Raw genomic sequence first — 22,723 nt, 5'->3', positions numbered from 1 at the left:
GCACTGAGTCCCCTTAGCATGGCCTCTGCCTTCCCAGACTCGCTCTCTGTGCAGGGGCCCTTTTCCCTAGAATCTCTTGCCTGGAGACGGCCCTTCTCCCGCTCGCTCTTAAATCCTGCGTCAGAGCTGTTACGTTCGGAGGCCCTCACGAGGTCCGCTGTTACCCAGGTTCTTGTTTTCTTCTTTCTTAATTTATTCTTTGCAAATAACCAAAAGCTGGAGGTCGTTTTTTTATGCGGCCTCCCAGAAAAGGGGCACAGAAGACAAGTCTTCGAATCCTTGCATGTCTTGAACTCTTTTTAAATGTTCCCGGGTGCCTGGGTGGCTCCGTCGGTTGAGTTGTCCTGACTCTTGATTTTGGCTTGGCTCGTGATCTCACGGTTTCTGAGTTCGAGCACCGCATCCGGCTCTGTGCTGGCAGGGTGGGGCCCGCTCGGGATTCTTTCTCTCCCTCGCGCTCTCTCTCTGCCCCTCTCCTCCTCGTGCACGCTCTTTCTCTCTCTCAAAAATAAAAAAATAAACATTTTAAAAAATAACAAAAAAATAAATTTGGCTTCCCATTTGATGGTTTGGTTGGAATTAGAATTTGAGGCTGATAATAATGTTTCAGAGAATGGTGAATGCATCGTTTCACTGACTTCCTTTTTTCTTTTTTAATGTTTAAAAAATATTCATTTATTTTTGAGAGAGAGAGAGACAGAAACAGAGCATGAGCGGGGCAGAGAGAGGGAGACACAGAATCCAAAGCAGGCTCTAGGCTCCGAGCTGTCAGCACAGAGCCGGACGTGGGGCTGGAACCCACGAACCGTGAGATCATGACCTGAGCCGCAGTCGGACGCTTAACTGACTGAGCCACCCTGGTGCCCTGACCCTCCATCATCTTTAAATTTCTTCAGGAGCGGAGTTTCCCCCCTCCTGTTTATCATTCTTTCTTTTTCATGTTGCTGCTTTTCCTCAAATGCCTGGTGATTTGTGGTTGTCTGTTTTTAGTTAGCATGGATGGAATAGGAAAGTTGCCTGGGAGCACCGATGGCTGGATTCCTTTGGAATAAAGAGCCAGGGAGCTGGGTGTGTCCCCGGGGGCCACGTGGCTCTGGCTCGGGCACCTGTTTGAGGTTCTCCTGGGCTGGCGGCCCCTTTTCTTCCTTGTCCAGCACCGTTAACGGAGTTATTCTGCAGGTGCCCCATGACAGTCGCTGCGTTCCCATCTAGAAATGCGCAGTGGTGTCTCTTACAGCCAATTGGTTTTTTGTTTTTGCTTTTGTTTTTTAGCAGGAACCATTACAACCCCACTCTGCAGTATTTGTCCCGCATGGATTAGTGACAGGTACTAGCACAACCAGATGATGCTATAGTGCAATTAATTAGAAACTTATAGAGAATGGTCATTTTCTGTTCGGTGAATTCTTCGATTTTATAGAGATATCCCAAGGCCCCTTTTTCATTTGCGAGTTGAAACCTTGTACGAATGTCTCATTTTAGTGTGTATTCACAATCCTCCCTTTTACCAATCCCTTTCTCCTCCCCAGTGGGCAACTTGTTCTGAATTTTGTGTACTTGTTTTCCCTTGCTGGAGACACTATCTACTGGATCTTGGTCTCTTTGAGAACAGAGGCATCTCTTCATGGTTTATCCCCACAGTGTATCACATGCTAAGCACTCAGAAATGGCTTGTTGCATAAATGAGTGCATTCTTGGGGACTCCCCTCCTGCTTCGTTCTTGATAAGGGTGCTGGCATTAACACTAATACATGCTTCATTTCTTTTTATTAAGATGATTATATTTTTATTATAGCTGGGTTTTTATCATTCTTACTATGATGAATATGTGTTTGCAACCAGGCATTATGACCCATGAAATGACATTTAAACATTTATCTAAAAATACTACTGAAGAATCACTATATTGTACGCCTGAAACGAATATTACGTTGTATGTTAAGTAACTGGAATTTAAATAAAAACTTTAGAAAATATTTGTGGAGCGGATATCGTGTGCCACGCACTGTGCTGGATACTTAAACAGAAATGGTCTTTTCCTTCCTACAGAGTCTATCTGCTGAAGAGGGATTTTACAATAATTGTGCACACAAATGGAACATTCTAACTCTGATAAATCCTTCAAATAAAAGACTTAGAGAACAGTAAGAGTGTCTAGCAGGGACAACTGATATAGTTAGGGAGGTTAGTGATGGTTGAATTAGGTTAAAGAATAAGTGGGTAACCAGGTGAAGAGGTGAGAAGATTCCATGTAGAGGGAAGAGCATGTCCAAAGGTCCTGCGGTAGAAGGGAACAGGGCAAGCATAAAGGAATGGAAATGATCCGGTGTGGCTTGAGCTTGGCCTGCACGTAGGAAGGGGGAGCCAGGGCAGCAGTGACACTTGACGTGCGGTCAGATGTGTGATGCTGGCTCTGGAGGAGGAGCGTGTGTGCGCACTCACGTGTGTGTGTGTGTGTGTGTGATGCGCCCTCATTCTGATGCTCTCTAGCTGATCCATCTGTCTCTGGGTCTCCCGAGGACCCTGTGGCCCAGCAGAGCATTGACTGAGCAAGACCACGCTGCGCGGATTCAACGTTAACAAAGCAGGACGTGATAGAACTAAATAGCACTGGCACAGGGATGCATCCTTGTCTGCCCACCCTCGCTCCTGGCCTCCATCCATCCCTCCCATTTGAAATCCAAAAAGCTCCCAATGGGTTTTTTGGTCTTCCGGGGCTTAGAACGTCCTCTAATTAGGTTAGCGACGCCCAAATCTTCACTTACACATTCCCAGGCCAGGTGGGGGTGGGGGGAGAGGAGAAAGTATCTGGTAATATGTCACCTATTTTTCAAACAATTACAAAATTTTTTTTACATGTATTTATTTTTGAGAGACAGAGTGAGGCAGAGCGTGAGCAGGGGAGGGGCAGAGAGAGAGGGAGACACAGAACCCGAAGCCGGCTCCAGGCTCCGAGCTGTCGGCACAGAGCCCGACGTGGGGCTCGAACTCGTGAGCCAGAGATCGTGACCTGAGCCAAAGTCGGACGCTTAACCTACTGAGCCACCCAGGCGCCCCAGTATGTTATCTGTTTTAAAATTAAAGTGAATTCACATCAGTTTCTTCTTTTGAAACTATCTCAGCATCCTTCGAAATAATTAGAGATGCCCAGGGGTGCCACGGACACCGGATTCACGCTTACGCCTGTGTGTTTGGGGGGACGGGTGGGCAGTGATGATGATGCACGTCTGTGCCCACGGAGTCACCCTGCAGACAGGTCAGAGCTCCTGATCCTTTATGCCCATTTCCTCGCTTTCCAATATGGAGGCTGAGGTCTTGAGGTGACACGTGCAGGGTCTCCTAAGTGACAGAGCACAGACTGGAATCCAGATTCCCCAGAGCCACACCCTACCGAGGATACCCTAGATTCCTGAAAAACCTGTGGGGTTCTTTTTTTTTTTAAACATCCTCACTGGGGTGCCTGGGCGGCTCAGTCAGTTGAGCGTCCGACTTCGGCTCAGGTCATGATCTCGCGGTCTGTGGGTTCGAGCCCCGCGTCGGGCTCTGGGCCGACAGCTCGGAGCCTGGAGCCTGTTTCGGATTCTGTGTCTCCCTCTCTCTCTGACCCTCCTCCCCCGTTCATGCTCTGTCTCTTTCTCTCTCAAGAAAATAAATAAACGTTAAAAAATTAAAAAAAAAAAAAAACCACAAAAAACATCCTCACTGTTCTGGGAGGGAAACACAGCATTTGGTTGAGGCACGGGTCAAATCCAGCGTGAAGAGTGGGGGTAGTAGCCACTTTCCCTGTAGGGACTTGGATTACCTTACAGATAGAACCTGGGTTCCGGATTCTACAGGTAGAATCTGGCTCAGGGACAGATCTGAAACTGTCTTTTGAAATCAGCTTATTCTTGGGATCAGTGTGTGTGTGTGTGTGTGTGTGTGTGTGTGTGTGTATTTAAAGTTTTTGTTTAAATTCTAGTTAGTTAACATACAGTGCAGTATTGGTTCCAGGAGTAGAATTTAGTGATTCATCACTTACATACGACACCCAGCGTTCATCACAAGTGCTTTCCTTAGTGCCCGTCACTCATTTATGTAGCCCATCCCCCCACCCCCGCTCCCTCCAGCAACCCTCAGTTTGTTCTCTATCATTAAGAGTCTCTTATGGTTTGTTTCCCTCTCTTCCCCCCACCCCTTCCCATATGTTCATCTGTTTTGTGTTTTAAATTCCACATATGAATAAAATAATCTGATATTTGTCTTCCTCTGATTGGCCTAGTTCCCTTAGCATTCTACTTTCTGGCTCATTGCAAACAGCGAGATTTTTTTTTAATGGCTGAGTAATATTCCGTTGTGTTTATCACTTGGGCTGCTTCTATAATTTGACTATTGTAGCTAATGCTGCAGTACACAGAGGGGAACACGTATCCCTTTGAATCAGTGTTCCTGTGTTTTTTGCTGACCTAGAATTCTCACACTGCTTTTGCAGAAGACAGAGCAGTTCCGTCTGGAAGACAGGAAGAAGGAGAGAGCTAATTCATTGAGTCAGGGCTGGGAGTAGCAGTCGGGATTGCAGTTCAGTTTGCTGCCTCATGTTTGGAAAACCTTCCATAACCCCTTTCCGATCAGGGGTCCGTCTGGGAACCCCTGGGCTCCAGGCCCAGTACAGATGGCGCGGGTCTGACCTCTCTTGCTAGGTCCTTATCACCGCCATCACACATTGGAATCTACCGACAAACATAAGCTTGTTCTTGCATATCAGCCCTTGGTACTAGACTTCCATTGCTCTGCGTCCTCACACAGGGCTTCCCGCAGCTTCCACAGCTTCGGTTATTGCACTCGGAGAGGGGTCCAGCCCTCCCTTTCACACTGGATCGTTCTCTTCCAAACAGGCATGCTGCCATCCTTACGGTTCTCAGGTCTGATGACCAGCCCTGGATGTGGCTTTGCGGGTGCGGTCTGACCCGCAGAGAAGACTAGAAAAAAGCATTTCCTTTGTTTCAGGCCAACAGGCGTATCTGTGCAGCCCAATGTCACGGGGTTGGGAAAACGCAGAGCTACGTGATCTTATTCTCCTGAGGCTGGCAGGTCGTTACATGAGCTGGAATCGCATGGCCCGTTGAACATGCTGGCTTTGGTAACACCCCTTCTGGTCTCAGGAGAATACTGCACCCTGGAGTACACTTTGGAAGATGAGAATCACAAGTTAAGGAGCAAGGGAATATTTTTTAGCCCCCAGATTTTCATTAAGGAAGAGTTGACAAGATCTGGAGAAACTATAGAAAAGGTTAGTAAAATAAAATATAATGATTAAAAAAAAAAGAAAGAAAAACTAGTATTTAGTTGAAAGGATTTGTGAATATCGGGACAGCTGAACGTGCCACATTTGCGCAGTTTACTAAAAGGTGCTGCATGGCATAAGGACAAGTCAGTAAAAGCGATGTGCAAATCCCAGGCGGTTACCAGAACCTACCACCCTGTTGACATTAGAACATTCTTTTTAGGACTCTGCGGTAACCACAAAGCTATCCAAGGCACCAAGAGCTGGAGACGAAACAAAAAAATTCTCTTGCTTGTAAGAACTCATCCTTCAAATGTGCCTTTTCCATTAAGATTCAAAAGCACCATCCAAAGAAGACGTGGGCAGGGAGAGGCAGGTTTCAGAGGCAGACGTCTGGGAGACTGAGAGGGCTGGCTCCCACTGTGGATTTTCCTGAAGAATGAGGTGGCCAATGGTTCATGAATGGGTATTTTCAAATTTCTCCTCCTACACTGATGTGTAACATTTGGTAGTAAGAACAGAGAACTCCACTTCTTTTTTTAAAATGTTTAAAAATTATGTTTATTTATTTTGAGAGACAGAGAGACAGAGTGCGAGTGGGGGAGGGCAGAGAGAGAGGGAGACACAGAATCCGAAGCGGGCTCCAGGCTCCGAGCTGTCAGCACAGAGCCTGACGCGGGGCTCGAACCCACAGACCTCGAGATCATGACCAGAGCCGAGGTTGGACACTCAACCGACTGAGCCACCCAGGCGCCCAGAGAACCCCACTTCTAATCTTAAAACTTTGGGCTCCCAGGGCCCCATCTGAGCAAAGACTTTTGATGCTTGTGTGGAAGTCGTGTCTTAATTTCGAAGGATTCCATTCTGACTGTGGAATAACCTTACATTTTACCACCAGTTTAAAACTATCTTTAGTTGATTAGACAATAATTCAACACTTGTATCTTGCCACCATTCATAATTTCCCCCCATGAGTTAGGCTGCATATGACTTAAGAGTTCTTACATAGCCTTAAATTTCTTGGGAATTGATTTTTTCCCCCTGCAACAGTATCTAATACAAAAATCTCTTTGTAGATGTACTAGATAACTCCAAATTTTTCCATGCTTGGTAAAAAAGGGGTGAGTTATTTTCCTCCTTCAGAATATCCTCAGTTTGTTGAAGGACTGCTTTTTTGAAAGCCCTCTCCAATTAGCCCGTTGTGAATTCAGAAATCGGCAAGGCAAAATCTGATTCCATGAAAAAATTGGGTGATGCTATGCTCCCAGCTTCCTATCCACTCCAGTGTGGACCAGGCTAAGCTCTGAATCCAGGGCTGGGCTCAAACCTGCCCCATGGAGCAGCCCTACTTCGTCCTCATTCATCTCTCTTATCTCTCTCCTCATCTGGGCACCCCCAAGTACTGACATCATAGCCCCAGCGGTGTCATCATAGTGGGCCACCTAACAATGAGCTTTTCCTGGAGCCCTTACAAATGAAAGGATGATGAAGAAGAAGAGAAAATAGGAGGGAGGAGGGCTTCGGGGCAAGATGAGGAGGAAGGAGAGAGAAGGGCAAGACCAGGGAGGAGCCAGCCATGCCTATTCTAACGAAGGCCGGTAAGGGGCGGCCATGCCAGCTGAGAACTAGACAACAAGGAGAATGAGGAAGGTTGACCAGCAGGCCAAAGCTCCCATGAGCAGGGACCTCCGTGCGAAGTTAACGAAGTTGAATGATGTCCTGCCAATATGTCCTTCAAATTGGAGAGAGAAGGCTTTTTTTCTAGCAGCTAAGGTAAATGTCAGGGAGGGAGGGTGGAGAACAATGAGGTTTTAACGGTTTGCCTATATTATATGTCAAAATCTCCCCCACGCTGGCTTCTCGGGCACAGAGCTCACCGGAGAATGGAATCAGAATCAGTTGGCTGACATTCAGGGACCCTAAAGCCTATACCGAGGCTCTTGGCATTTCAACTCTACCTTCCGTTAGTTGGTTTGCTCCGGGGTTTTATACAAATCCCATCATCTATTGAGTGTAAATGCCCTCTCATGGAGTCCTTTTTCCTAAAAAACATTTTTTTAAATGTTTATTTATTTTTGAGAGAGAGAGAGAGAGAGAGAGAGAGAGAGAGCGCGAGCGGGGGAGGGCAGAGAGAGAGGGAGACACAGAATCCGAAGCAGGCTCCAGGCTCTGAGCTGTCAGCACAGAGCCCAACGTGGGGCTGGAACTCAGGGACCGCGAGATCGTGACCTGAGCCGAAGTCGGACGCTTAACCGACTGAGCCACCCAAGCGCCCTCTCATGGAGTCCTAAGAAGGATAAACCATGGCCATATTATAAAATTCTAATTTATAAAAATGATCTTTCCAATATTTTGTTAACATGGGAAATGCAAAGGAAATGCCATTTAGGTGTATGTACTGGCATCTGACTTGGAGTGTATTTTCAGGAAGTTCTCCATGTTGGTGCCCAGCTCTTTCTCCCAGACTCCTTGGGGCTTTGGGTCTTTACTAACCACTTTATATTAAAAACATGTGGCAATGTCAGACGGGCGATCCATTTTTTAAAAACAAAGCTGCAGAATGTATTCAGATTTCACCAGTTTTTCTACCAGCTGCTTTTCCTGTTCCAGCATTGAACCCCAGATCCTCAATGGCACTGAGTCGTCCCGTCCCCTTGGTCCCCCTCAAGTCTGTGACAAATCCTCAATCCCCGTTCTTTCCTGAGCTCGGCTCTTTTGAAGAGTTGCATCAGTTGCTTTGCTAGAAGGTCCCTCAATTCGGGCTTGTCTAATGTTTTTCCATGATCGTGTTGAAGTTGTCGTGTTATTGGGAAAAAGGTAACAGAGATTACGTACCACCCCAGTGCGTCCTACTGGGGGACATGTGGCGTCACTGCGCATCTCCGAGATGTTAGCCTCAATAGCCTGGTCGACACGGTGTAGGCCAGGACTTTGCACGCCGAGCTCGCTTTGTAATCACTAAGTATTCTGAAACCTTGTAAATATTCTCTTCCTGCTTTTACCTTTGTGCACCAGCCTTAGCTTCCATTGGTGGGTCCTGCCCATGGCAATCATTACTGGGGTTTTGTAATGGTGGTTTTCCTACTTCCCCCATTTTTCTAAACTTATTAATTGGAATTCTTCTTTAAGGAAGAGTTACATCATCATCATTCACCTTTTTATTCAGTTATTACTTATATCCGTATGGATTCGTAAACTTTTTCGAGTTATTCGGGTTGTAATCTAATCGTGTTATCTTGTTGAACAAGGTCCAGCTTCGGCCATCGGGAGGTCTTCTGGGTCGGTTCCTGTACTCTTCCGACATGCTTGCCCATCTTTCCTTTTCCTTTTCCTTTTCCTTTTCCTTTTCCTTTTCCTTTTCCTTTTCCTTTTCCTTTTCCTTTTCCTTCCTTCCTTCCTTCCTTCTTTCTTTCTTTCTTCCTTTCTTTCTTTCTTGGCACTTCCTTACTTTGTGGTCTCACAAGACTCTCTAGGAGCTTTTGCTACTTCCCCTGCTCAGGCCCTGGAATCAGTTCTCCAACAAACCCTAGTTTCTTTGATTGGAAATGGTATTTACTTATTTTTTTAACTTTTTTTAGTGTTTATCTATTTTTGAGAGAGAGAGAGAGAGAGAGACAGAGTGAGAGCGCGGGGAGGGGCAGAAAGAGAGAGGGAGACACAGAATCCGAAGCAGGTTCCAGGCTCCGAGCTGTCAGCACAGAGCCCAACATGGGGCTCAAACTCACAAACCGTGAGGTCATGACCTGAGCCGAAGTTGGACGCTTAACTGACTGAGCCGCCCGGGCGCCCCTGGAAAATGGTATTGAAAAACCAAGACCTGGGTGTGTGTGCGTGTGTGTGTGTGTGTGTTCATTGCTACTTGAGGGTCACTGCTTCTAGTCCCTCTCAGTGGAAAGAGATAAAAAATATTTGCATGTATAGTAACCCATGCTTAGACCACATGCACATTGATCGATTAGTCGATCGGTCATCTATCCATCCATCTATCCATGCATACATCCATACATCAAATAACAAACGAGTTCAGATCTGCAACTCTTACCTTGTTTCTCCGTGTAATTTGTCTTTTCTCTGGCTGTCTTTGCGATTTTCTCTTTGCTTTTATTTTCACGAGTTCAAGTACGGCATGCCTGTGTGCACATGTGTGTGATATTTATCTTGCTGGTTTGCTTGGTGTTCTTTGAGGATCTTGGATCTGTGGTTTGCCATCTGTCACTAATCTGGAATATCCTAGGTCATTATATCCTTACATATTTCTTCTGCCCTGCTCTCTCCCTGTCTTCTCCTGCGATTCCATTAGATGAAGCTTAGACCGTTTGATATTGACTCAAGCTCTCAGATGCCCTGTTCTCCATTTTCATTACGGTATTTTTTCATTTCTAGCATTTCCATTGGATTCCCACAGTTTCCAACTCTCCAATGAAATTACTCATCTGATCTTGCGTAACGTTTACCTTACACATTACAGACTTTCACCTGTTTGTTCGTTTTAGAAAAACAAATCCATATCAGATAGTTCGAACATCTATGTCATACCCAAGTCTGGCTCTTACTATCGCTGTCTCTTGGGAGCGTATTGTTGTTGTCGTTGTTTTCCTTACCTTTTCATTTGCTTCATAATTTTGTCCTTGGAAGCTGGACATCTTGGTAGAACCGTAGAGACTTAGACGAGTTTTGTTTTTATCTCCAGAGAGGGACCTGCTCTCCCTCCTGGTGGGCCTTCGGTATGGAGACGTGAGCTACTGCGGTGGTCACCCTCAGTTCCCCACCCATCTGGTTCCTTTTGGCACACTTTGTGTTGCAGGGTAGGGGTGGGTTTATCGGAGATATATGCTTTAGACCTTCCCTTTGCGCTGAACTTCAGAGAGGGTTCCTTGGCATGTTATTTTTTTCTCTCCTTGGCTCTTCTCGTTGCCCTGCGGTTCCCGTTGGCCTGACGGTGTCGGGTGGTGGGGGTAGAGGGTCTCTGTTGTTTTGACTAAACCTCTGTGGAGGCCGGCCGCCTGTCTCCGGGCCTTGGACACCTGACTTCCTCGTGTCTCCTGTCCCCGAGCAGCAGATCCAATAGCAACCGTAATCTTGGAGTAGTAAGGAGCGTCCACAATATTTTGCGGTGTCTGCCCCGCTCTGATGTGGCACGAAGATGGCCGTGAGGTTTTTTGGCGGGTGTGAGTGTTGGTCACAGGCACGGTTAATACGACCGCGTTTGTTGCAGACCCTCACAATGCAAGGAGATGCGACTATATTTGAGTTAGAAGTCAGTGAAACGAAGACTGAATTTGTTACCGCCGTAAGTTCATGGCTTTGCGCTTTCTATCCGTGGACCCTTTGGACTCCTACCTAGTACCCTTTGAGGGAGAATTCACGGGATGAGGCATGGAAGACAGTAATCACAACTTGACCTTGACCTGTGACCACAATCAGGTGGGCACCACATCTCTCTTGAATTAACATTAGCTACCCTGTCCTGTCAGCCTCGACCAAAATCTCCCCCTCCCCCAGAAAACCTCTCCACGAAGCAAGAGAGAGAGAGAGAGAGAGAGAGAGAGAGAGAAAACAAAAGTGTGCCGAATAAGCATCAAACCAGAACAGGCTGCGCATCACAGGCGACCGGCTGAGAGATTACGGCGACGGGAAGAAGTCTCATCCCTCTGTCTAGTCAGGCTGATACAATGCGCTGCACAGTGTTGTCACGTGAAATGACAAGTGGTTGTCAAGCAGGAGCATTAACAGCACCGTTTGTCCCCCGCACCTGGTCCTAGCTTACCTGGTAATGGGGCGGCCATCTTGTTGGCTCATTGCCTCCACCCAAAGGCAGAAGGAACCTTCTGGTATCCTGTGCGACAGGGGCTGGTTCTGCACCCCGGAGCGAGGCATGGCCAAAGTCAGGTGCTCACCCTCTTCTGAGCCCTGGGAGAGACCCAACACGCTTCTGAGTTGCACAGGTGCTCAGAGGTTTATCTCCCTTTTAAGGAGATTTACTCACATCCCAAAGGGGCAGAGAAGGAATTTATAATAAGTGTTGTATAGTTAGGGCTCTAAGGAAAGGGGGGAAAGGAAATGTTTCTTTCTCTCTGAGCGCACCAGGGAGGATTGCATTTTTTTTCTTGATTCGTATTGACCCTTATGCCATTGGAGCTGCGATTGGACAGTGCCCTTCACCAGACTTGGGAGGGATGACGGCCGGAGAGAGAGGCTGGAAGGATACTGAGGAAGTGTTCCCCTGGACGCTGAAGCAAGGGAATAGTGCTCGGTCATCTTTGATATCCCTTACAGGGGCCTGCCGTCTTACTTATGTGCGATATGAATGCTCTGCCTTGGGTGAAAGGAAAATTTAGCTCGGCTCTCCTGAGTCCAAGGAACCTGTGCGTCAATCCAGGAAATCGACTTTCACTTTCTTGAGTGATTCCTTCCTGGGCTAACTGAACCCAGCCCATCATTTCAGCGTGTACTCAGCATGTCTTCTGAGGCCTCCCTCTGGGCCCGGCACTCACTGGACACTGGGGGAAAAGAGGAGAAGCGTACGAGTGTCTTCTCACACTCAAACTGGGGAGGCGGCCCCACATTTGCAGCACAGGACGTTCAGAGCTCCCCATCCCCCCCACGCCTTTATTGTGCCTTCCCGCGGGACCCGTCGTCTGCCAAAAGTCTTCCCCATCCTGAGGCCCCAAACCTGATACTGTGTTTGTTAGCAGGCTCCTGAGGGTTCATCGCAAATAAAAATAATAGTGATTATCATCGTTATTACCGCAAGGCTCACAGAGTGGACCATGTAGGGTCAATCAGACATCACACTAAGTCCTCTAGATCATTTATTCCTCCAAACAGCCCTGAGAAACAGGTGTTTTAAGCCCAGTTTAGTAGAAAAGGAGACTGAGGGTCAGAGAGGGCAAATGTGCCTTCCCTGAGATCAAATACCTAGCAAGAGGTGAAGCAGTCCCGGCCCAGGTTGGAACCACTGCCCAGGGCGCCTTCTATCGGCCTCCGGGTGGACCCTGTCTTCTCTGCTTTTTGCTAGTGCCTCTCTGTGGCTCCTTTGTACATGTCTTGTTGCACACACACACACACACACACACACACTCATGCACACATGAGCGCGCACACACACACACACACACACACACACACTCACTTTGCTTGAGCTGGCTTGTATGGGTTTCACTGTATGGACAATTAGAAGAAATGTAAGTTATATGGTGGCCCTCGGCATGGGGGGCTGGGAGAGGGGAGGATGGGCTTTGCTAGAGACTGGCCGTGGCCAGGATACGGGATGAAGGGAAGTAGGTTCTTAGAGCACGAGTTCTTAGAAGTGATTGGACCGGAGAATCTCATGGGGGAGTTTTGCAACATAACCGATGCTGGGTTCTACCCTCAGAAACTGTGGTTAATGCATGTGGACTGTAGTCTGGGCATTCAGAGAGTTTTTAAAAAATTTTTTTTTAGGTTTATTTATTTTGAGAGAGAGAGAGAGAGAGTGTGGCAAGAGAGAGGGAAAGAGAATCCCAAGCCCGATGTGGGGCTCAATCCCATGACCCGGGGAATCATGACCTGAGTTGAAATCAAGAGTGGGACACTTAACTGACAGAGCCACCCAGGCACCCCCGCCGGGGGGGCACCGAGAATTTTAATAGTTTCCCGGGTGATGCTAAAATGTGACGAGTTTTGGTGGGAAACATTGCTTCAGAATATTAGGCGCGGGTTAGAATATCTACTTCTAGCAGGACGTTGTTTATTCTATGAACAAGAGACGAGATGGGTGACTTTTCAGGACTTGAAATCCTCAGAGTGTAGAGCTACTTTCCTCAAACAACCCCAGGTTCTAGGTCAACAATTAAAGAGGTTGTATTGAGGCTCGAGGCAACAAGCAGGTGCCAGTGTGGGTGACTGTAGGCTGAGCAGCATTTGAATTCTGTGTGTCGAGAGATGTTATCAGTTATTGGCAAATCCACTCAGTCCTTGTCTGCTTTCCCAACTGTTTGTTTAGAGCTGACAAAGGATCGTATTCACTTAGCATCACAGATTTTATCTTAACTGGTAGCAAAGTCCCATGCACTGAAATCAGCCCAGTAGGCGAGCAATTAGCCCTGAGGTTGGCCCTGACCTCACCCCACTGTAACTAATTGGCTTGCACAGTGCCTTCCTTGAGGGAACCTGATTTCTTCTGGAGCCATCTGGACGTCACGGAAGTCAGTCACTGAGGTCAGAGGCTGAATCGCTGTGCTTAGCTGTGTGGTCTGGGTTCCTGGAGGGGACCCACCTTTTCCACTTCCCCTGAGCCTAACTGCACCCCCATCTCCAAATGCCATCCCGCTGGGAATTAGGGCTTCAACATAGACATTTGTGGGAGGGGGAGGTGAACATTCAGTCCACAGCAAATGCATCTCTCAGTGGAACTCCAAATACGTTTCCTCCTTGGGTCGATGCACCTCGGACACACTCATATGGCCTTGCCAATGGTTAAAATATTGGAAGTTCCGAAATACTGATTATTGGTCATTGTCCCCAGTTCCCTAAGTGGCCTTGTTTTTTTCCTGCCACCTCAACTGCCCGCTCCCTTCCCCTCCTCACCTCCCTCATCCAGCTGGACTCTGCTCTGCCGTGCCTGGCGTCCATTCTGACTGGCACATGTTCAGGCCATTCCGAATAGTGTGACGATCATTCCTGGGGACAGACTGTTCACTGTAAGGCTGGGGAAGAGCCGGGAAGGGTGAGGTCTATGAAAGTCCGCTCAGACATACGCACCTGGAGTTTCCGTCGCAGGCCACGACTTCCAAGGTGCGTGGGCTACTTTGTAGAGGTCAAAAAACCAAGATTCAACGGAGTACATTTGAAGATCTAATTGGCCTCATGAAGCCATTCCCGTCTAGCAGGTAGAGAGGGGCCACACAAAATACTGTGGTTTTAACGGGGAGGAGACTGGGGGCAAGAAATTAGCAAAAGAAAAGAAAGGATCCTTCAGGCTAGGCCACCTTCCCTGGGGGAAGGACGGGGAGCTTTTAGTAGGTGGATTGTCTCCTCTTCCCTTAGGGGGTGGAGAGGGTCTGTCTGTCGGACAGATCACCTCTTTGGTGCTGACCAGAAAATTCCAAATTTATTGGCTTAAAATTTCCACTCCTGGAGAGGTTGAAAGTGCACTTTCCTCTTGCTCTGCTGTTCTGGGGGCAAGGGATTCCATCTTGGTCTGGTGGCTTTCTTTTTAGCAATAGAGACCTGGGTCCTGGGTCCCGCAGGCCTCGAGGGGACCGGGAAAAGGGAACAAGGTACTAGTCCCGGCAAAAGCATCTTTCTGGCCCTAGCCTGGCTCATTAGGAATCATCCCTATTTGGCTAGAGGAGAAAGGATGTCCCAGCCCCTGTTGATTGCAGGGGACACAGGCCAGGAGCTCTGCCAGGCCAGTCATGGGACTTCCTTCCTTCCTTCCTTCCTCACCCAAGGGAGGCCAGTCAGGAACTTCCTTCACCCCTGCACACACCAGCCTGTCCTGCACACGCGGTTCCCACGCCCACAGTTCTGCGCCTCCACACCTGGCCTAGATTAGCCCACGCGAGCGCCTGCTCAGGTCACCAAGGTCAGTTGAACCCTCTTCCTCGGCGCTCGAGCAGGTCAAATCCCATGGCAATGTACAACCCTTCAGTTCCTGGCAGCCGTGAGCCGGGCGACAGTGTTTCATGGGTTTTTGTGCCATTGGCCGCGATCACTACCCCAGACCGTGCGCGCACCGGGGACGGCGGCTACGTCTGGCCTTGCGCCCCCGTGGAAGCCCCAGCACTCCACACAGGGCCTGGCGCAGGGTGGACGCTCAAGAAACGAGCGTGCGTGTGCGTGGGTGGTGGCTGCTGTAGAGGGAGTGGGTGCGGGCCCCGCGAGCGGGCGGGCGCATCTCCCTCTGCCCCAAGCGCCGGGTTTTCCTTGCCTTGCTCTGTGTGCCTGGGTCCTGCGACCCTTCAACCGCTGAGCGCCCGCCTGCCAGCCCAGGGCCGGTACTCGATGCTGCCCAATTCCTGTATCTGTTAGGGTGAACTGGGGGGCGTGGCCTCCAACGTCCAGGCGTGGCCAGCTGTTAGCCTCTCCCCTTTCTCTCCCTGAGACTTCTAATCTGCTCTCTAATCTGTGACCCTCACTCCAGTTTGGGGGGGGGGTAGGCCTTTGTGATTTGGTTGTAGACATTTGCTCCCCTGGTTCACCATCCCCCTCCTCCTCCTCCTCCTCCTCCTCCTCGTGTGACCTGGGGCCTCTCCCGCCTGCTTCTTCCCCCATGAAACTTGCTGTGGTCGGTCCGCCCACCTGCACTCAGGGGACCCACTGGGTCTCCGGTGGATTTCCAGGCTGCTCAGTCTCCCGCCCTTCGAGGGGGTGATGTGCCACTGGGTGGTTCATGATTCCCTCCTGATTCTTGAGGCCCCCACAAGGGAAAGTCCATGAAGCCCCCTACCTCATCAGGGGCCCCCCAGCCAAGGACTGGCCTTGGATCCCGAGGAGATCCCCTCCCTTCCTGAGAGCCCGAGTCAGCCCTCTGGGGGGAAAATGCATTGTTCTCTCTTTAGTATCCCTTTTGCCCTGGGCGCTTACTGAGCTAACGACCGATGCCGTTCTCCGTGCTGTCAGGAGACCAGTCATCTGTATACCTACTGACACTGTTTCCTGGGGTCCCGTGAAGAGGGGCATTCACCCCTCCTGCCACCCCCCCCCCCCCCATCCCCTGTGCGGAGCCCTTTCTGTTGTGTGGATAACAAATCTGGAAAAGTTCAGAATTCCCAGGATAATACAGTTATTATCACTGGCTAAACGCCGGGAGGTTTCCAGCTAGAACAGGGCCGATTTGATCCCTCTCCTCGCAGACTGCACAGCGAAACTGCACCATTTGAGGAACTGTCATTCTCTGGTGCTCTCTGCCTGTCCCTTCTAAGAGGGAGCCCAGCAGCCTGCTGAGTCCTGGAGCTGAGTGAGCTGGGCATTTTCTCTGGATCACAGAGGGGCCGAGCGAACACATCCTTCGGGGCATTGCCACTCCCTAATGTGTGGGGTCTTCAGAATTTAAGAATCTTTCGGGTCAGCAACTGCGCCCTGAATTTTACACAATGGACTTTGCCATCCTCAAAGTGGATCTGCTTCCCATTTTGCAGATTTTGAAACTGAGTCTTTAGAATCAAGGATGTGTGTGTGTGTGTGTGTGTGTGCTGTTTGCCCTGGCTTCACTCAGCCCTTCCTTCTTCTTCCTCATCCCTGTGGTTCCTTCTTATCTTCCGAGTTGGGCTGAAGGCGGTAGGTGCTGGGATTGGCCAGGGGGATCACCTCAGCTCTCCTGGCTGAGTCACAGCTGGGTCACCAGCCCCGGAGCTGACAACACAGCAAGGGCCCTCCCAGGGGGACTCCAGACAGGGCAGGATTGCAAAGTGAACCGTGAAATGGGATCCAGTGCACGTAATCCTCTCTTCTGGAGGGCTTGTCTGAGAAGACTCCCCCCTTAGGCATTTGGCTGTTTAGATGTTGTGGCAGTAATGGGAATAGCAGGGGAAGTTCCAGGGCTCACTTGGGGTGACTTGGGGTGAGCCCCAACCCCACTCTGCCTCCAAGTTCCTCATTTGCAAAATGAGTGCTTTGGACTCGATTTTGTTATGCTTTCAGACCTCTAAGCCTCTAAATTTTAATAATTCAAGATTTATTTTAAGCAAGCTCTTCACTGAAGTGGCTTGGAGTTGGACCTTCCTTCCAGAAAGCCTTTCCAAGTAGCCTTGCTTCTTGACCCCAAGGCCAGAAGCTCTGGGACGGTGGGGAGTATAAGAATGCTTCCTCCTGGGGGTCTGCCTGCCGCGGTGTGCATTCTGAACCGCCGTCTCCGAAACACATCCCTGTAATCGATGATCCCCTTCGTAGCCCCCTCCTCCCAAATGCCCATGGCAAGGGCTCACCTGCTTTCCTGGGGACAGGCTGCCTAGATGGGAGTCCCCCCGAAGGCCAGCAAGAATGTATCCACAGGTGGCCAGCTGGCAGAAGACACATCACCTGGGCAAAGCTTCCAGGGCAGAGGACCCCATCTTCCATCTAGAGCCAGCCTGACTTCTGCAGTGATGCCTTCCCGACATCTCCCCTGGGATGGCTGAAAAGCATCTCAAGCTTCGAGTGGCCAAAAGCGCAGCCCTGAATTTCCTCCCAAGGCTGCTGCTGCTGCTTTCTTCTGCACCTCAGTAAAAAGCAGCATCATCCCTCGGTTGTTCAAGACCCAAATGGGGATTTCACCCTTGACTTGCCACACCCACCCCACCCCTACATCGGTGGGTCCCCGAGTTTTACCTCCCAAATATATTTGAAGTCTTTCCACTTCTCATAACCACCCCACCCCTCGCATCAGTCTGAGCCACATCATCTCCTCTGGTTTCCTGTAGTAGTGTGCCCGCTTCTACTCTGGTCCTCTACACTCTATTTTCCATAGAGCAGAGAAGCGGTTTTAAAAAATGTAAATTAGGGGCGCCTGGGTGGCGCAGTCGGTTATGCGTCCGACTTCAGCCAGGTCACGATCTCGCGGTCCGTGAGTTCGAGCCCCGCGTCAGGCTCTGGGCTGATGGCTCAGAGCCTGGAGCCTGTTTCCGATTCTGTGTCTCCCTCTCTCTCTGCCCCTCCCCCGTTCATGCTCTGTCTCTCTCTGTCCCAAAAATAAATAAAAATGTTGAAAAAAAAATTAAAAAAAAAATAAAAAAAAATAAAAAATGTAAATTAGATCATATAATTCACAGGTTTAAAGCCGTTCTTGGGCTACCTAAACTTCTTAGTTGGGCAACAAAATCCTAAATGTTTGGTCTCTGCTATCCCTCCAGCCTCTCACAGAGGGCTGCCTCAGGACCTTTGCACTTGCTGCTTCTGATCTCTAGAAAGCTCTGCCTCCACATCTTTGTAGGACTCCGGTGTTTTCTTGTCGTTTACGATTTCTGTTTAAGTGAGCCAGCCTGTGATCATCTGATCTACCTCTTTTTGCCACCCGATTATTTATTTTTTTTCATTATTTGTTCCTTGCTTTGTCTCCTTGTTGGAGAATGGAAGTTCCAAAGGAGCAGCGTCCTGTCTCTTGTTCTGAGCAACATTTCAGGGTGTTTGGAACAGAGCTTGACAAGTATGCTTAGTGAATGGACGCAGCAGGGGTGCTTGTTCATTCGGAGAAAGGATGAAGGTGAACTTAGGTTGAAGAGCTAAGTGTAAATTGCAGTACGGTCAGTAAGGCTGACTGCCGCGATATGGTTGTAGAAACTAAGGTTCTGGGACAGAACAGTTAAGGGACTTGCTTAAAGAGTAGGTCCGAGATGGCAGCCGCCAGGCCCTGGAGCCTTTCGGAGCGCTTTCCCTGGCTACCGCGACAGCTGATGCACGCCCCCTGAATTCCGAGGCTTCGGGAACAGGTCAGTCTAGCCTGGTGAATTAAAATATGGGACTGTGGCTTTGGGGAGGATCATCAGAAACGTGGCCTAAAGTGCCGTGCCCACAGGAAAGCTAAGGTGGGCGGCGCAGGAGGGGCTGGCCGGTGCCAGCCTTCTTCCGAGGGAGGAGGCTCGGATCCCTGAGGCCAGAGGGGCCCTGAAAGCAGCAGAGCCGCTCGCGCGTCACGAGGGCCCTCGCGCGGCCCCGTTCGCCCCGCCCCGTCCCTCGCTCCGCCCCCGCCCCGCCCCTCGTCCCGCCCCCGCCGCCGCGGGCAGTCCTCGGTGACAGCGAGCGCGCGGCGGACAGAGAGTGTTTGCATACAAAGAAGGCCACGCGCGCGGCGCCGCAAGGTGAGTAGACGCCTCCGCGCCGCCCGCCGCTCGCCCAGCCCCAGGCCGAGCCTCGGAGGAGCTCGGGCCGCTACCGGGAGGGGCCGCAGCCTCGGCCGGGCCGGGCCGGGCAGGGCGGAGCCCGGCGGAGAGTGGGCGCGCGCGGCGACGCCGGAGCCGGCCGGGGGACGGTGGTGACCCGACGCCGGAGGACCGTGCTCGGTCCCCGCGGCCCTTTCTGGGGGACGTGGTTCGGGGCGAGAGGCGGAGAAACAGGCCCGGGGCCCGGCGGCCTCGCGAGCATCCCTCGGGCCTTCCCTTTGGGTCGCCCTCAGGGCTGACCTTGACCCGCCTGGCGGACCCCAGGGGCGGCCGGACCTCGCTCTGTCCAGCGAGGACGGGTGGGTTCCATCCGTGTAGTGGGCAGCCCTGCCGTGCGCCCGGAACTTTTACGAAAATGTCCCCTGGGGCTTCGGATTCTTGCTCTGCAGTTGAGGAAACTGAGGCTCAGGGAAGTTGACCGACGTGCCCAAGGTCACACAGCTGCTAGGCGGCAGGTTGAACGGGGCTGGAATCTTGGTTCTCGGATTACAGTTTGGTTCCTCCTCTGCCCGGCCTCTGTGCATCTTTCCTGCAGCCTATGGGTGCTAGGCCCAGTCGGCTCTATCACATGCCCCTGCGAATAATTTTATTTTGGGGAAGGCCAGGAACATGTAGGATGCAAAGTAGTGGCTTAGACATAACTCTAAGTGCCATAGGCTAGAGTGTAGACAGCTGGCACGTAATTTATGTGTAGAGTAGTCGCTGAAGAAACCAGAGGTCAACCCAGTGTTTGACCACCAAACAGGAATCTTGAATTAAAAACAATGGATTAACTCGGACAGTTTTTAGAACCTAATAGTTTCTCCAGGATAGTAGGAAGTATCTTGGAAAAGATGAGCTTGTAAAAGTTTTTTTTTTTTTTAAATCAGAGAAATGGCATAGTGTATGTGAAATTTACAGTTTAGATAGTAATTGAGAAATTAAACACACAGTTTTTTTTTTCTTTTTTACCCCATGTTGGAAGATCTGTTTGTTGTACAGTTCTGTATTTTGATAATTCTTCGTATTTGTCAACATTTGCATCCTTATCAAGCACATTTGCTTATGGATGTGTGTTTTGGAGCTTTTATTCCTGTTTGGATGTAGGGCTGTGTGGTGTTGGGGAGGGGAGCCAGGCCCCTGGCAGAACTTTGTGGATCTGGAGGCACAGGGTGCCCGTGAGGAGGGCTGTTTGTAGGGCTGAGACACTTGTGCCCGATGCTGGCCTCTGGGCTGCAAATCATCACTCTGGGGCCCCCCCCTCCCCCTCGGCCACCCCTCTCCTATTGTGAGTTGGCATCTCCTGGCTTCTCTGTCTTCTGGGTTCAAGGTCGCAAAGGAACCCACAGGGGACAGACTGATTTGGGCCAGCATTCAGATGGGGACAGGGGAGGGTTGTAGGGAGCTTTTTCCGGGGGAGACCTGGTGGGGCGGGCGGGGGTTGCATCATTTGGGGCCACTTTTGGAACACTTTCGAGAAACACCGAGAAGGCCGCAATCCAACTGGGGCACTGAGGCTAGTGCCTTGACCTGTTTGCACCTCCGCATGACCAGGGCAGAAGAGTTTGGAGCTGTTGAGGTACTGATGAGGCACACACGAGGTCCAGGTGGATCCGTGGTGCACTGTCAGCACTGGGGCGAGCCCCCTGGGAAGGGTGAAGTCACATTCTACATGTTCTTGAACTCTGACCTGGTGTATTATGGCGTAAGCCCACTCACTTAAAATCAGAATGGAATTGGTGAAACAATTCGGGCAAAGCCTAACTTAATTCTTTTTTTTTTTTTTTAAGGTTTATTTATTTATTTTTTAAAATTTTCTTTTTTAAGTTTATTTATTTTTGAGACAGAGAGAGACAGAGCATGAACGGGGGAGGGGCAGAGAGAGAGGGAGACACAGAATTCGGAAGCAGGCTCCAGGCTCTGAGCCATCAGCCCAGAGCCCGACGCGGGGCTTGAACTCATGGACCGCGAGATTGTGACCTGAGCTGAAGTCGGACGCTTAACCGACTGCGCCACCCAGGCGCCCCAGGTTTATTTATTTTTGAGAAGGGGGGAGGGGCAGAGAGCGAGGGAGACACAGAATCTGAAGCAGGCTCCAGGCTCTCAGCTGTCAGCACAGAGCCCGACGTGGGGCTCGAACTCAGGAACCCCAACCGCGAGATCATGACTTGAGCTGAAGTTGGATGCTTAAGCGACTGAGCCACCCAGCCGCCCCAACCTAACTTAATTCTTAATTTCTGGCAGCCTCCAAGGGCCCATTTGCTGGCCATTTCTGAAATGGGAGCTTTCTAAGCTGTGAGTGGAAGGTCTGGTGAGTGAGGGGCCCAGCGTCTACTTTTGTACCTGGCAGCCGGTCCAGGGTCCAGTTCCGGGGACACTAGGGCCCAGGCCCCTTGACGAGGGGGGCACCAGGGCCCTGAAGGCAGCCCCAGCCTCCTGCTGTGCCCTTGGCCGGGGGGGCCCCTCCTTCCTGTGTCCTCTGTACTTCCCTGGGCGTCTCTTCCTCTTCCCTCCCCTCTCCCCCTCCCCACCTTTTATTCAGCAAATGAGAAGTGAGCCTGGGCTGGGGCTGGGCTGTGTGCAGCTGGGGTGTTGTGAAGAAGAGCTTCTGCCTCCCCAGAGCTCTGGGTCTGGGCATAGGCCAGTATTTGTCACAGCACCGTTGGTGACCCACTGGTCCTAAAAATCAGTTTCGGTGGCCCACAGACATTGAAAAAAAGTGAGGTAGGACAGAAAAGAAGGTAGATACTGTTTTGTGGAACTTGTTTTAGCTGTGGGGTGTGTGTGTGTGTGTGTGTGTGAGAGAGAGAGAGAGAGAGAGAGATTATGCGGTCCAGTGGAGAGAGGGAAGATGGGGGTGTGGGTGTGGTTGTGTGTGGGGGGGAGGGACCGCACCACCCGGCACTGGCTTCCTCCTGGCCCACAGAAGTCCTTGCTTGGGGGGCGGGGAGGATGGCCCAGGGTGGCCCGGCTTGTGCACTGCCCCCGCTGAGACGTGGGGAGGAAGGCAGGAAGCAGGCCGGCCCAATCTGGGGAGGAGCAGGGAGCTTTTCATCCCGGTGATCATGGCCACGACTCTCAACCCACCGACCAAGTTTTGTGATTCTTCTGACAACTTAGAACTTTTTGCTGGTACTGAATGCTGGGGTTTCCAGAACAAAGCAACAGGCGGTTAGAACGGTCGTGGCTCTGTGTCAACTGTTTGCTCCCCGAGTGTGAGGTACTCTGCATTGCTCACAAAGCCGACCACAGACCCTATGATCGAGACACGCCTATTTGCTGGCTGCTTCTGGGACACCGTGAGCACATTTGCACCGCGCACCTTGTTCCCGAAGGTCCCTCCCTCTCCTTGGATACATGTACTTTGTCTTTTTTGGTGAAATCTTTGTCTGCATTCCTGGGTCTCCCTAGGCATACCTTTTGGTTTACAAACGACAGGATACAGTCAGTAAAGATCATGGGATAACAGGGCACAACCGTCCAACGAGACGTTCTCCTTGGCCACTGCTCTTGCCGAGGATTCTTGCCAGTGAATTCTACCTCATCACAGAGTGCTGCTGCCCAACCCTGGGGTTGCCTTTGTGCTCAGAGCTGTGGACAGACAGAAATGTACTACCACCCTAGAATAATACCCTTCTAACAC

At 50.5% G+C, this 22,723-nt stretch overlaps 1 protein-coding gene across 7 annotated transcripts in view; it reads left to right on the top strand.

Annotated features, from left to right (window-relative positions):
* LPIN1 (lipin 1) overlaps nucleotides 1-22,723 on the top strand; it is a 130,632-nt gene that overhangs the window by 40,863 nt on the left and 67,046 nt on the right. For 3 of the 7 annotated variants that reach the window (XM_045447695.1, XM_045447694.1, XM_045447692.1), the window contains exon 1: nucleotides 18,894-19,020. The exons of 3 other annotated variants lie outside the window; for them this stretch is intronic. Coding sequence is in view for 1 of the 4 variants with exons in the window: in XM_045447688.1 (XP_045303644.1) it covers nucleotides 6,905-7,036 (132 nt within the window). In the remaining 3 variants the exon portion in view is untranslated. Of the gene's footprint in view, nucleotides 1-6,769; nucleotides 7,037-18,893; nucleotides 19,021-22,723 lie in introns of those variants that run through there. One more of the 7 variants, XM_045447688.1, reaches the window with a different exon arrangement.

This window comes from Leopardus geoffroyi, chromosome A3 (genome assembly GCF_018350155.1).
Source record: "Leopardus geoffroyi isolate Oge1 chromosome A3, O.geoffroyi_Oge1_pat1.0, whole genome shotgun sequence".
NCBI lineage: Eukaryota > Metazoa > Chordata > Mammalia > Carnivora > Felidae > Leopardus > Leopardus geoffroyi.
Note: the sequence above shows the minus strand (reverse complement) of the source record. Positions and strands in the feature narration are given on the sequence as shown.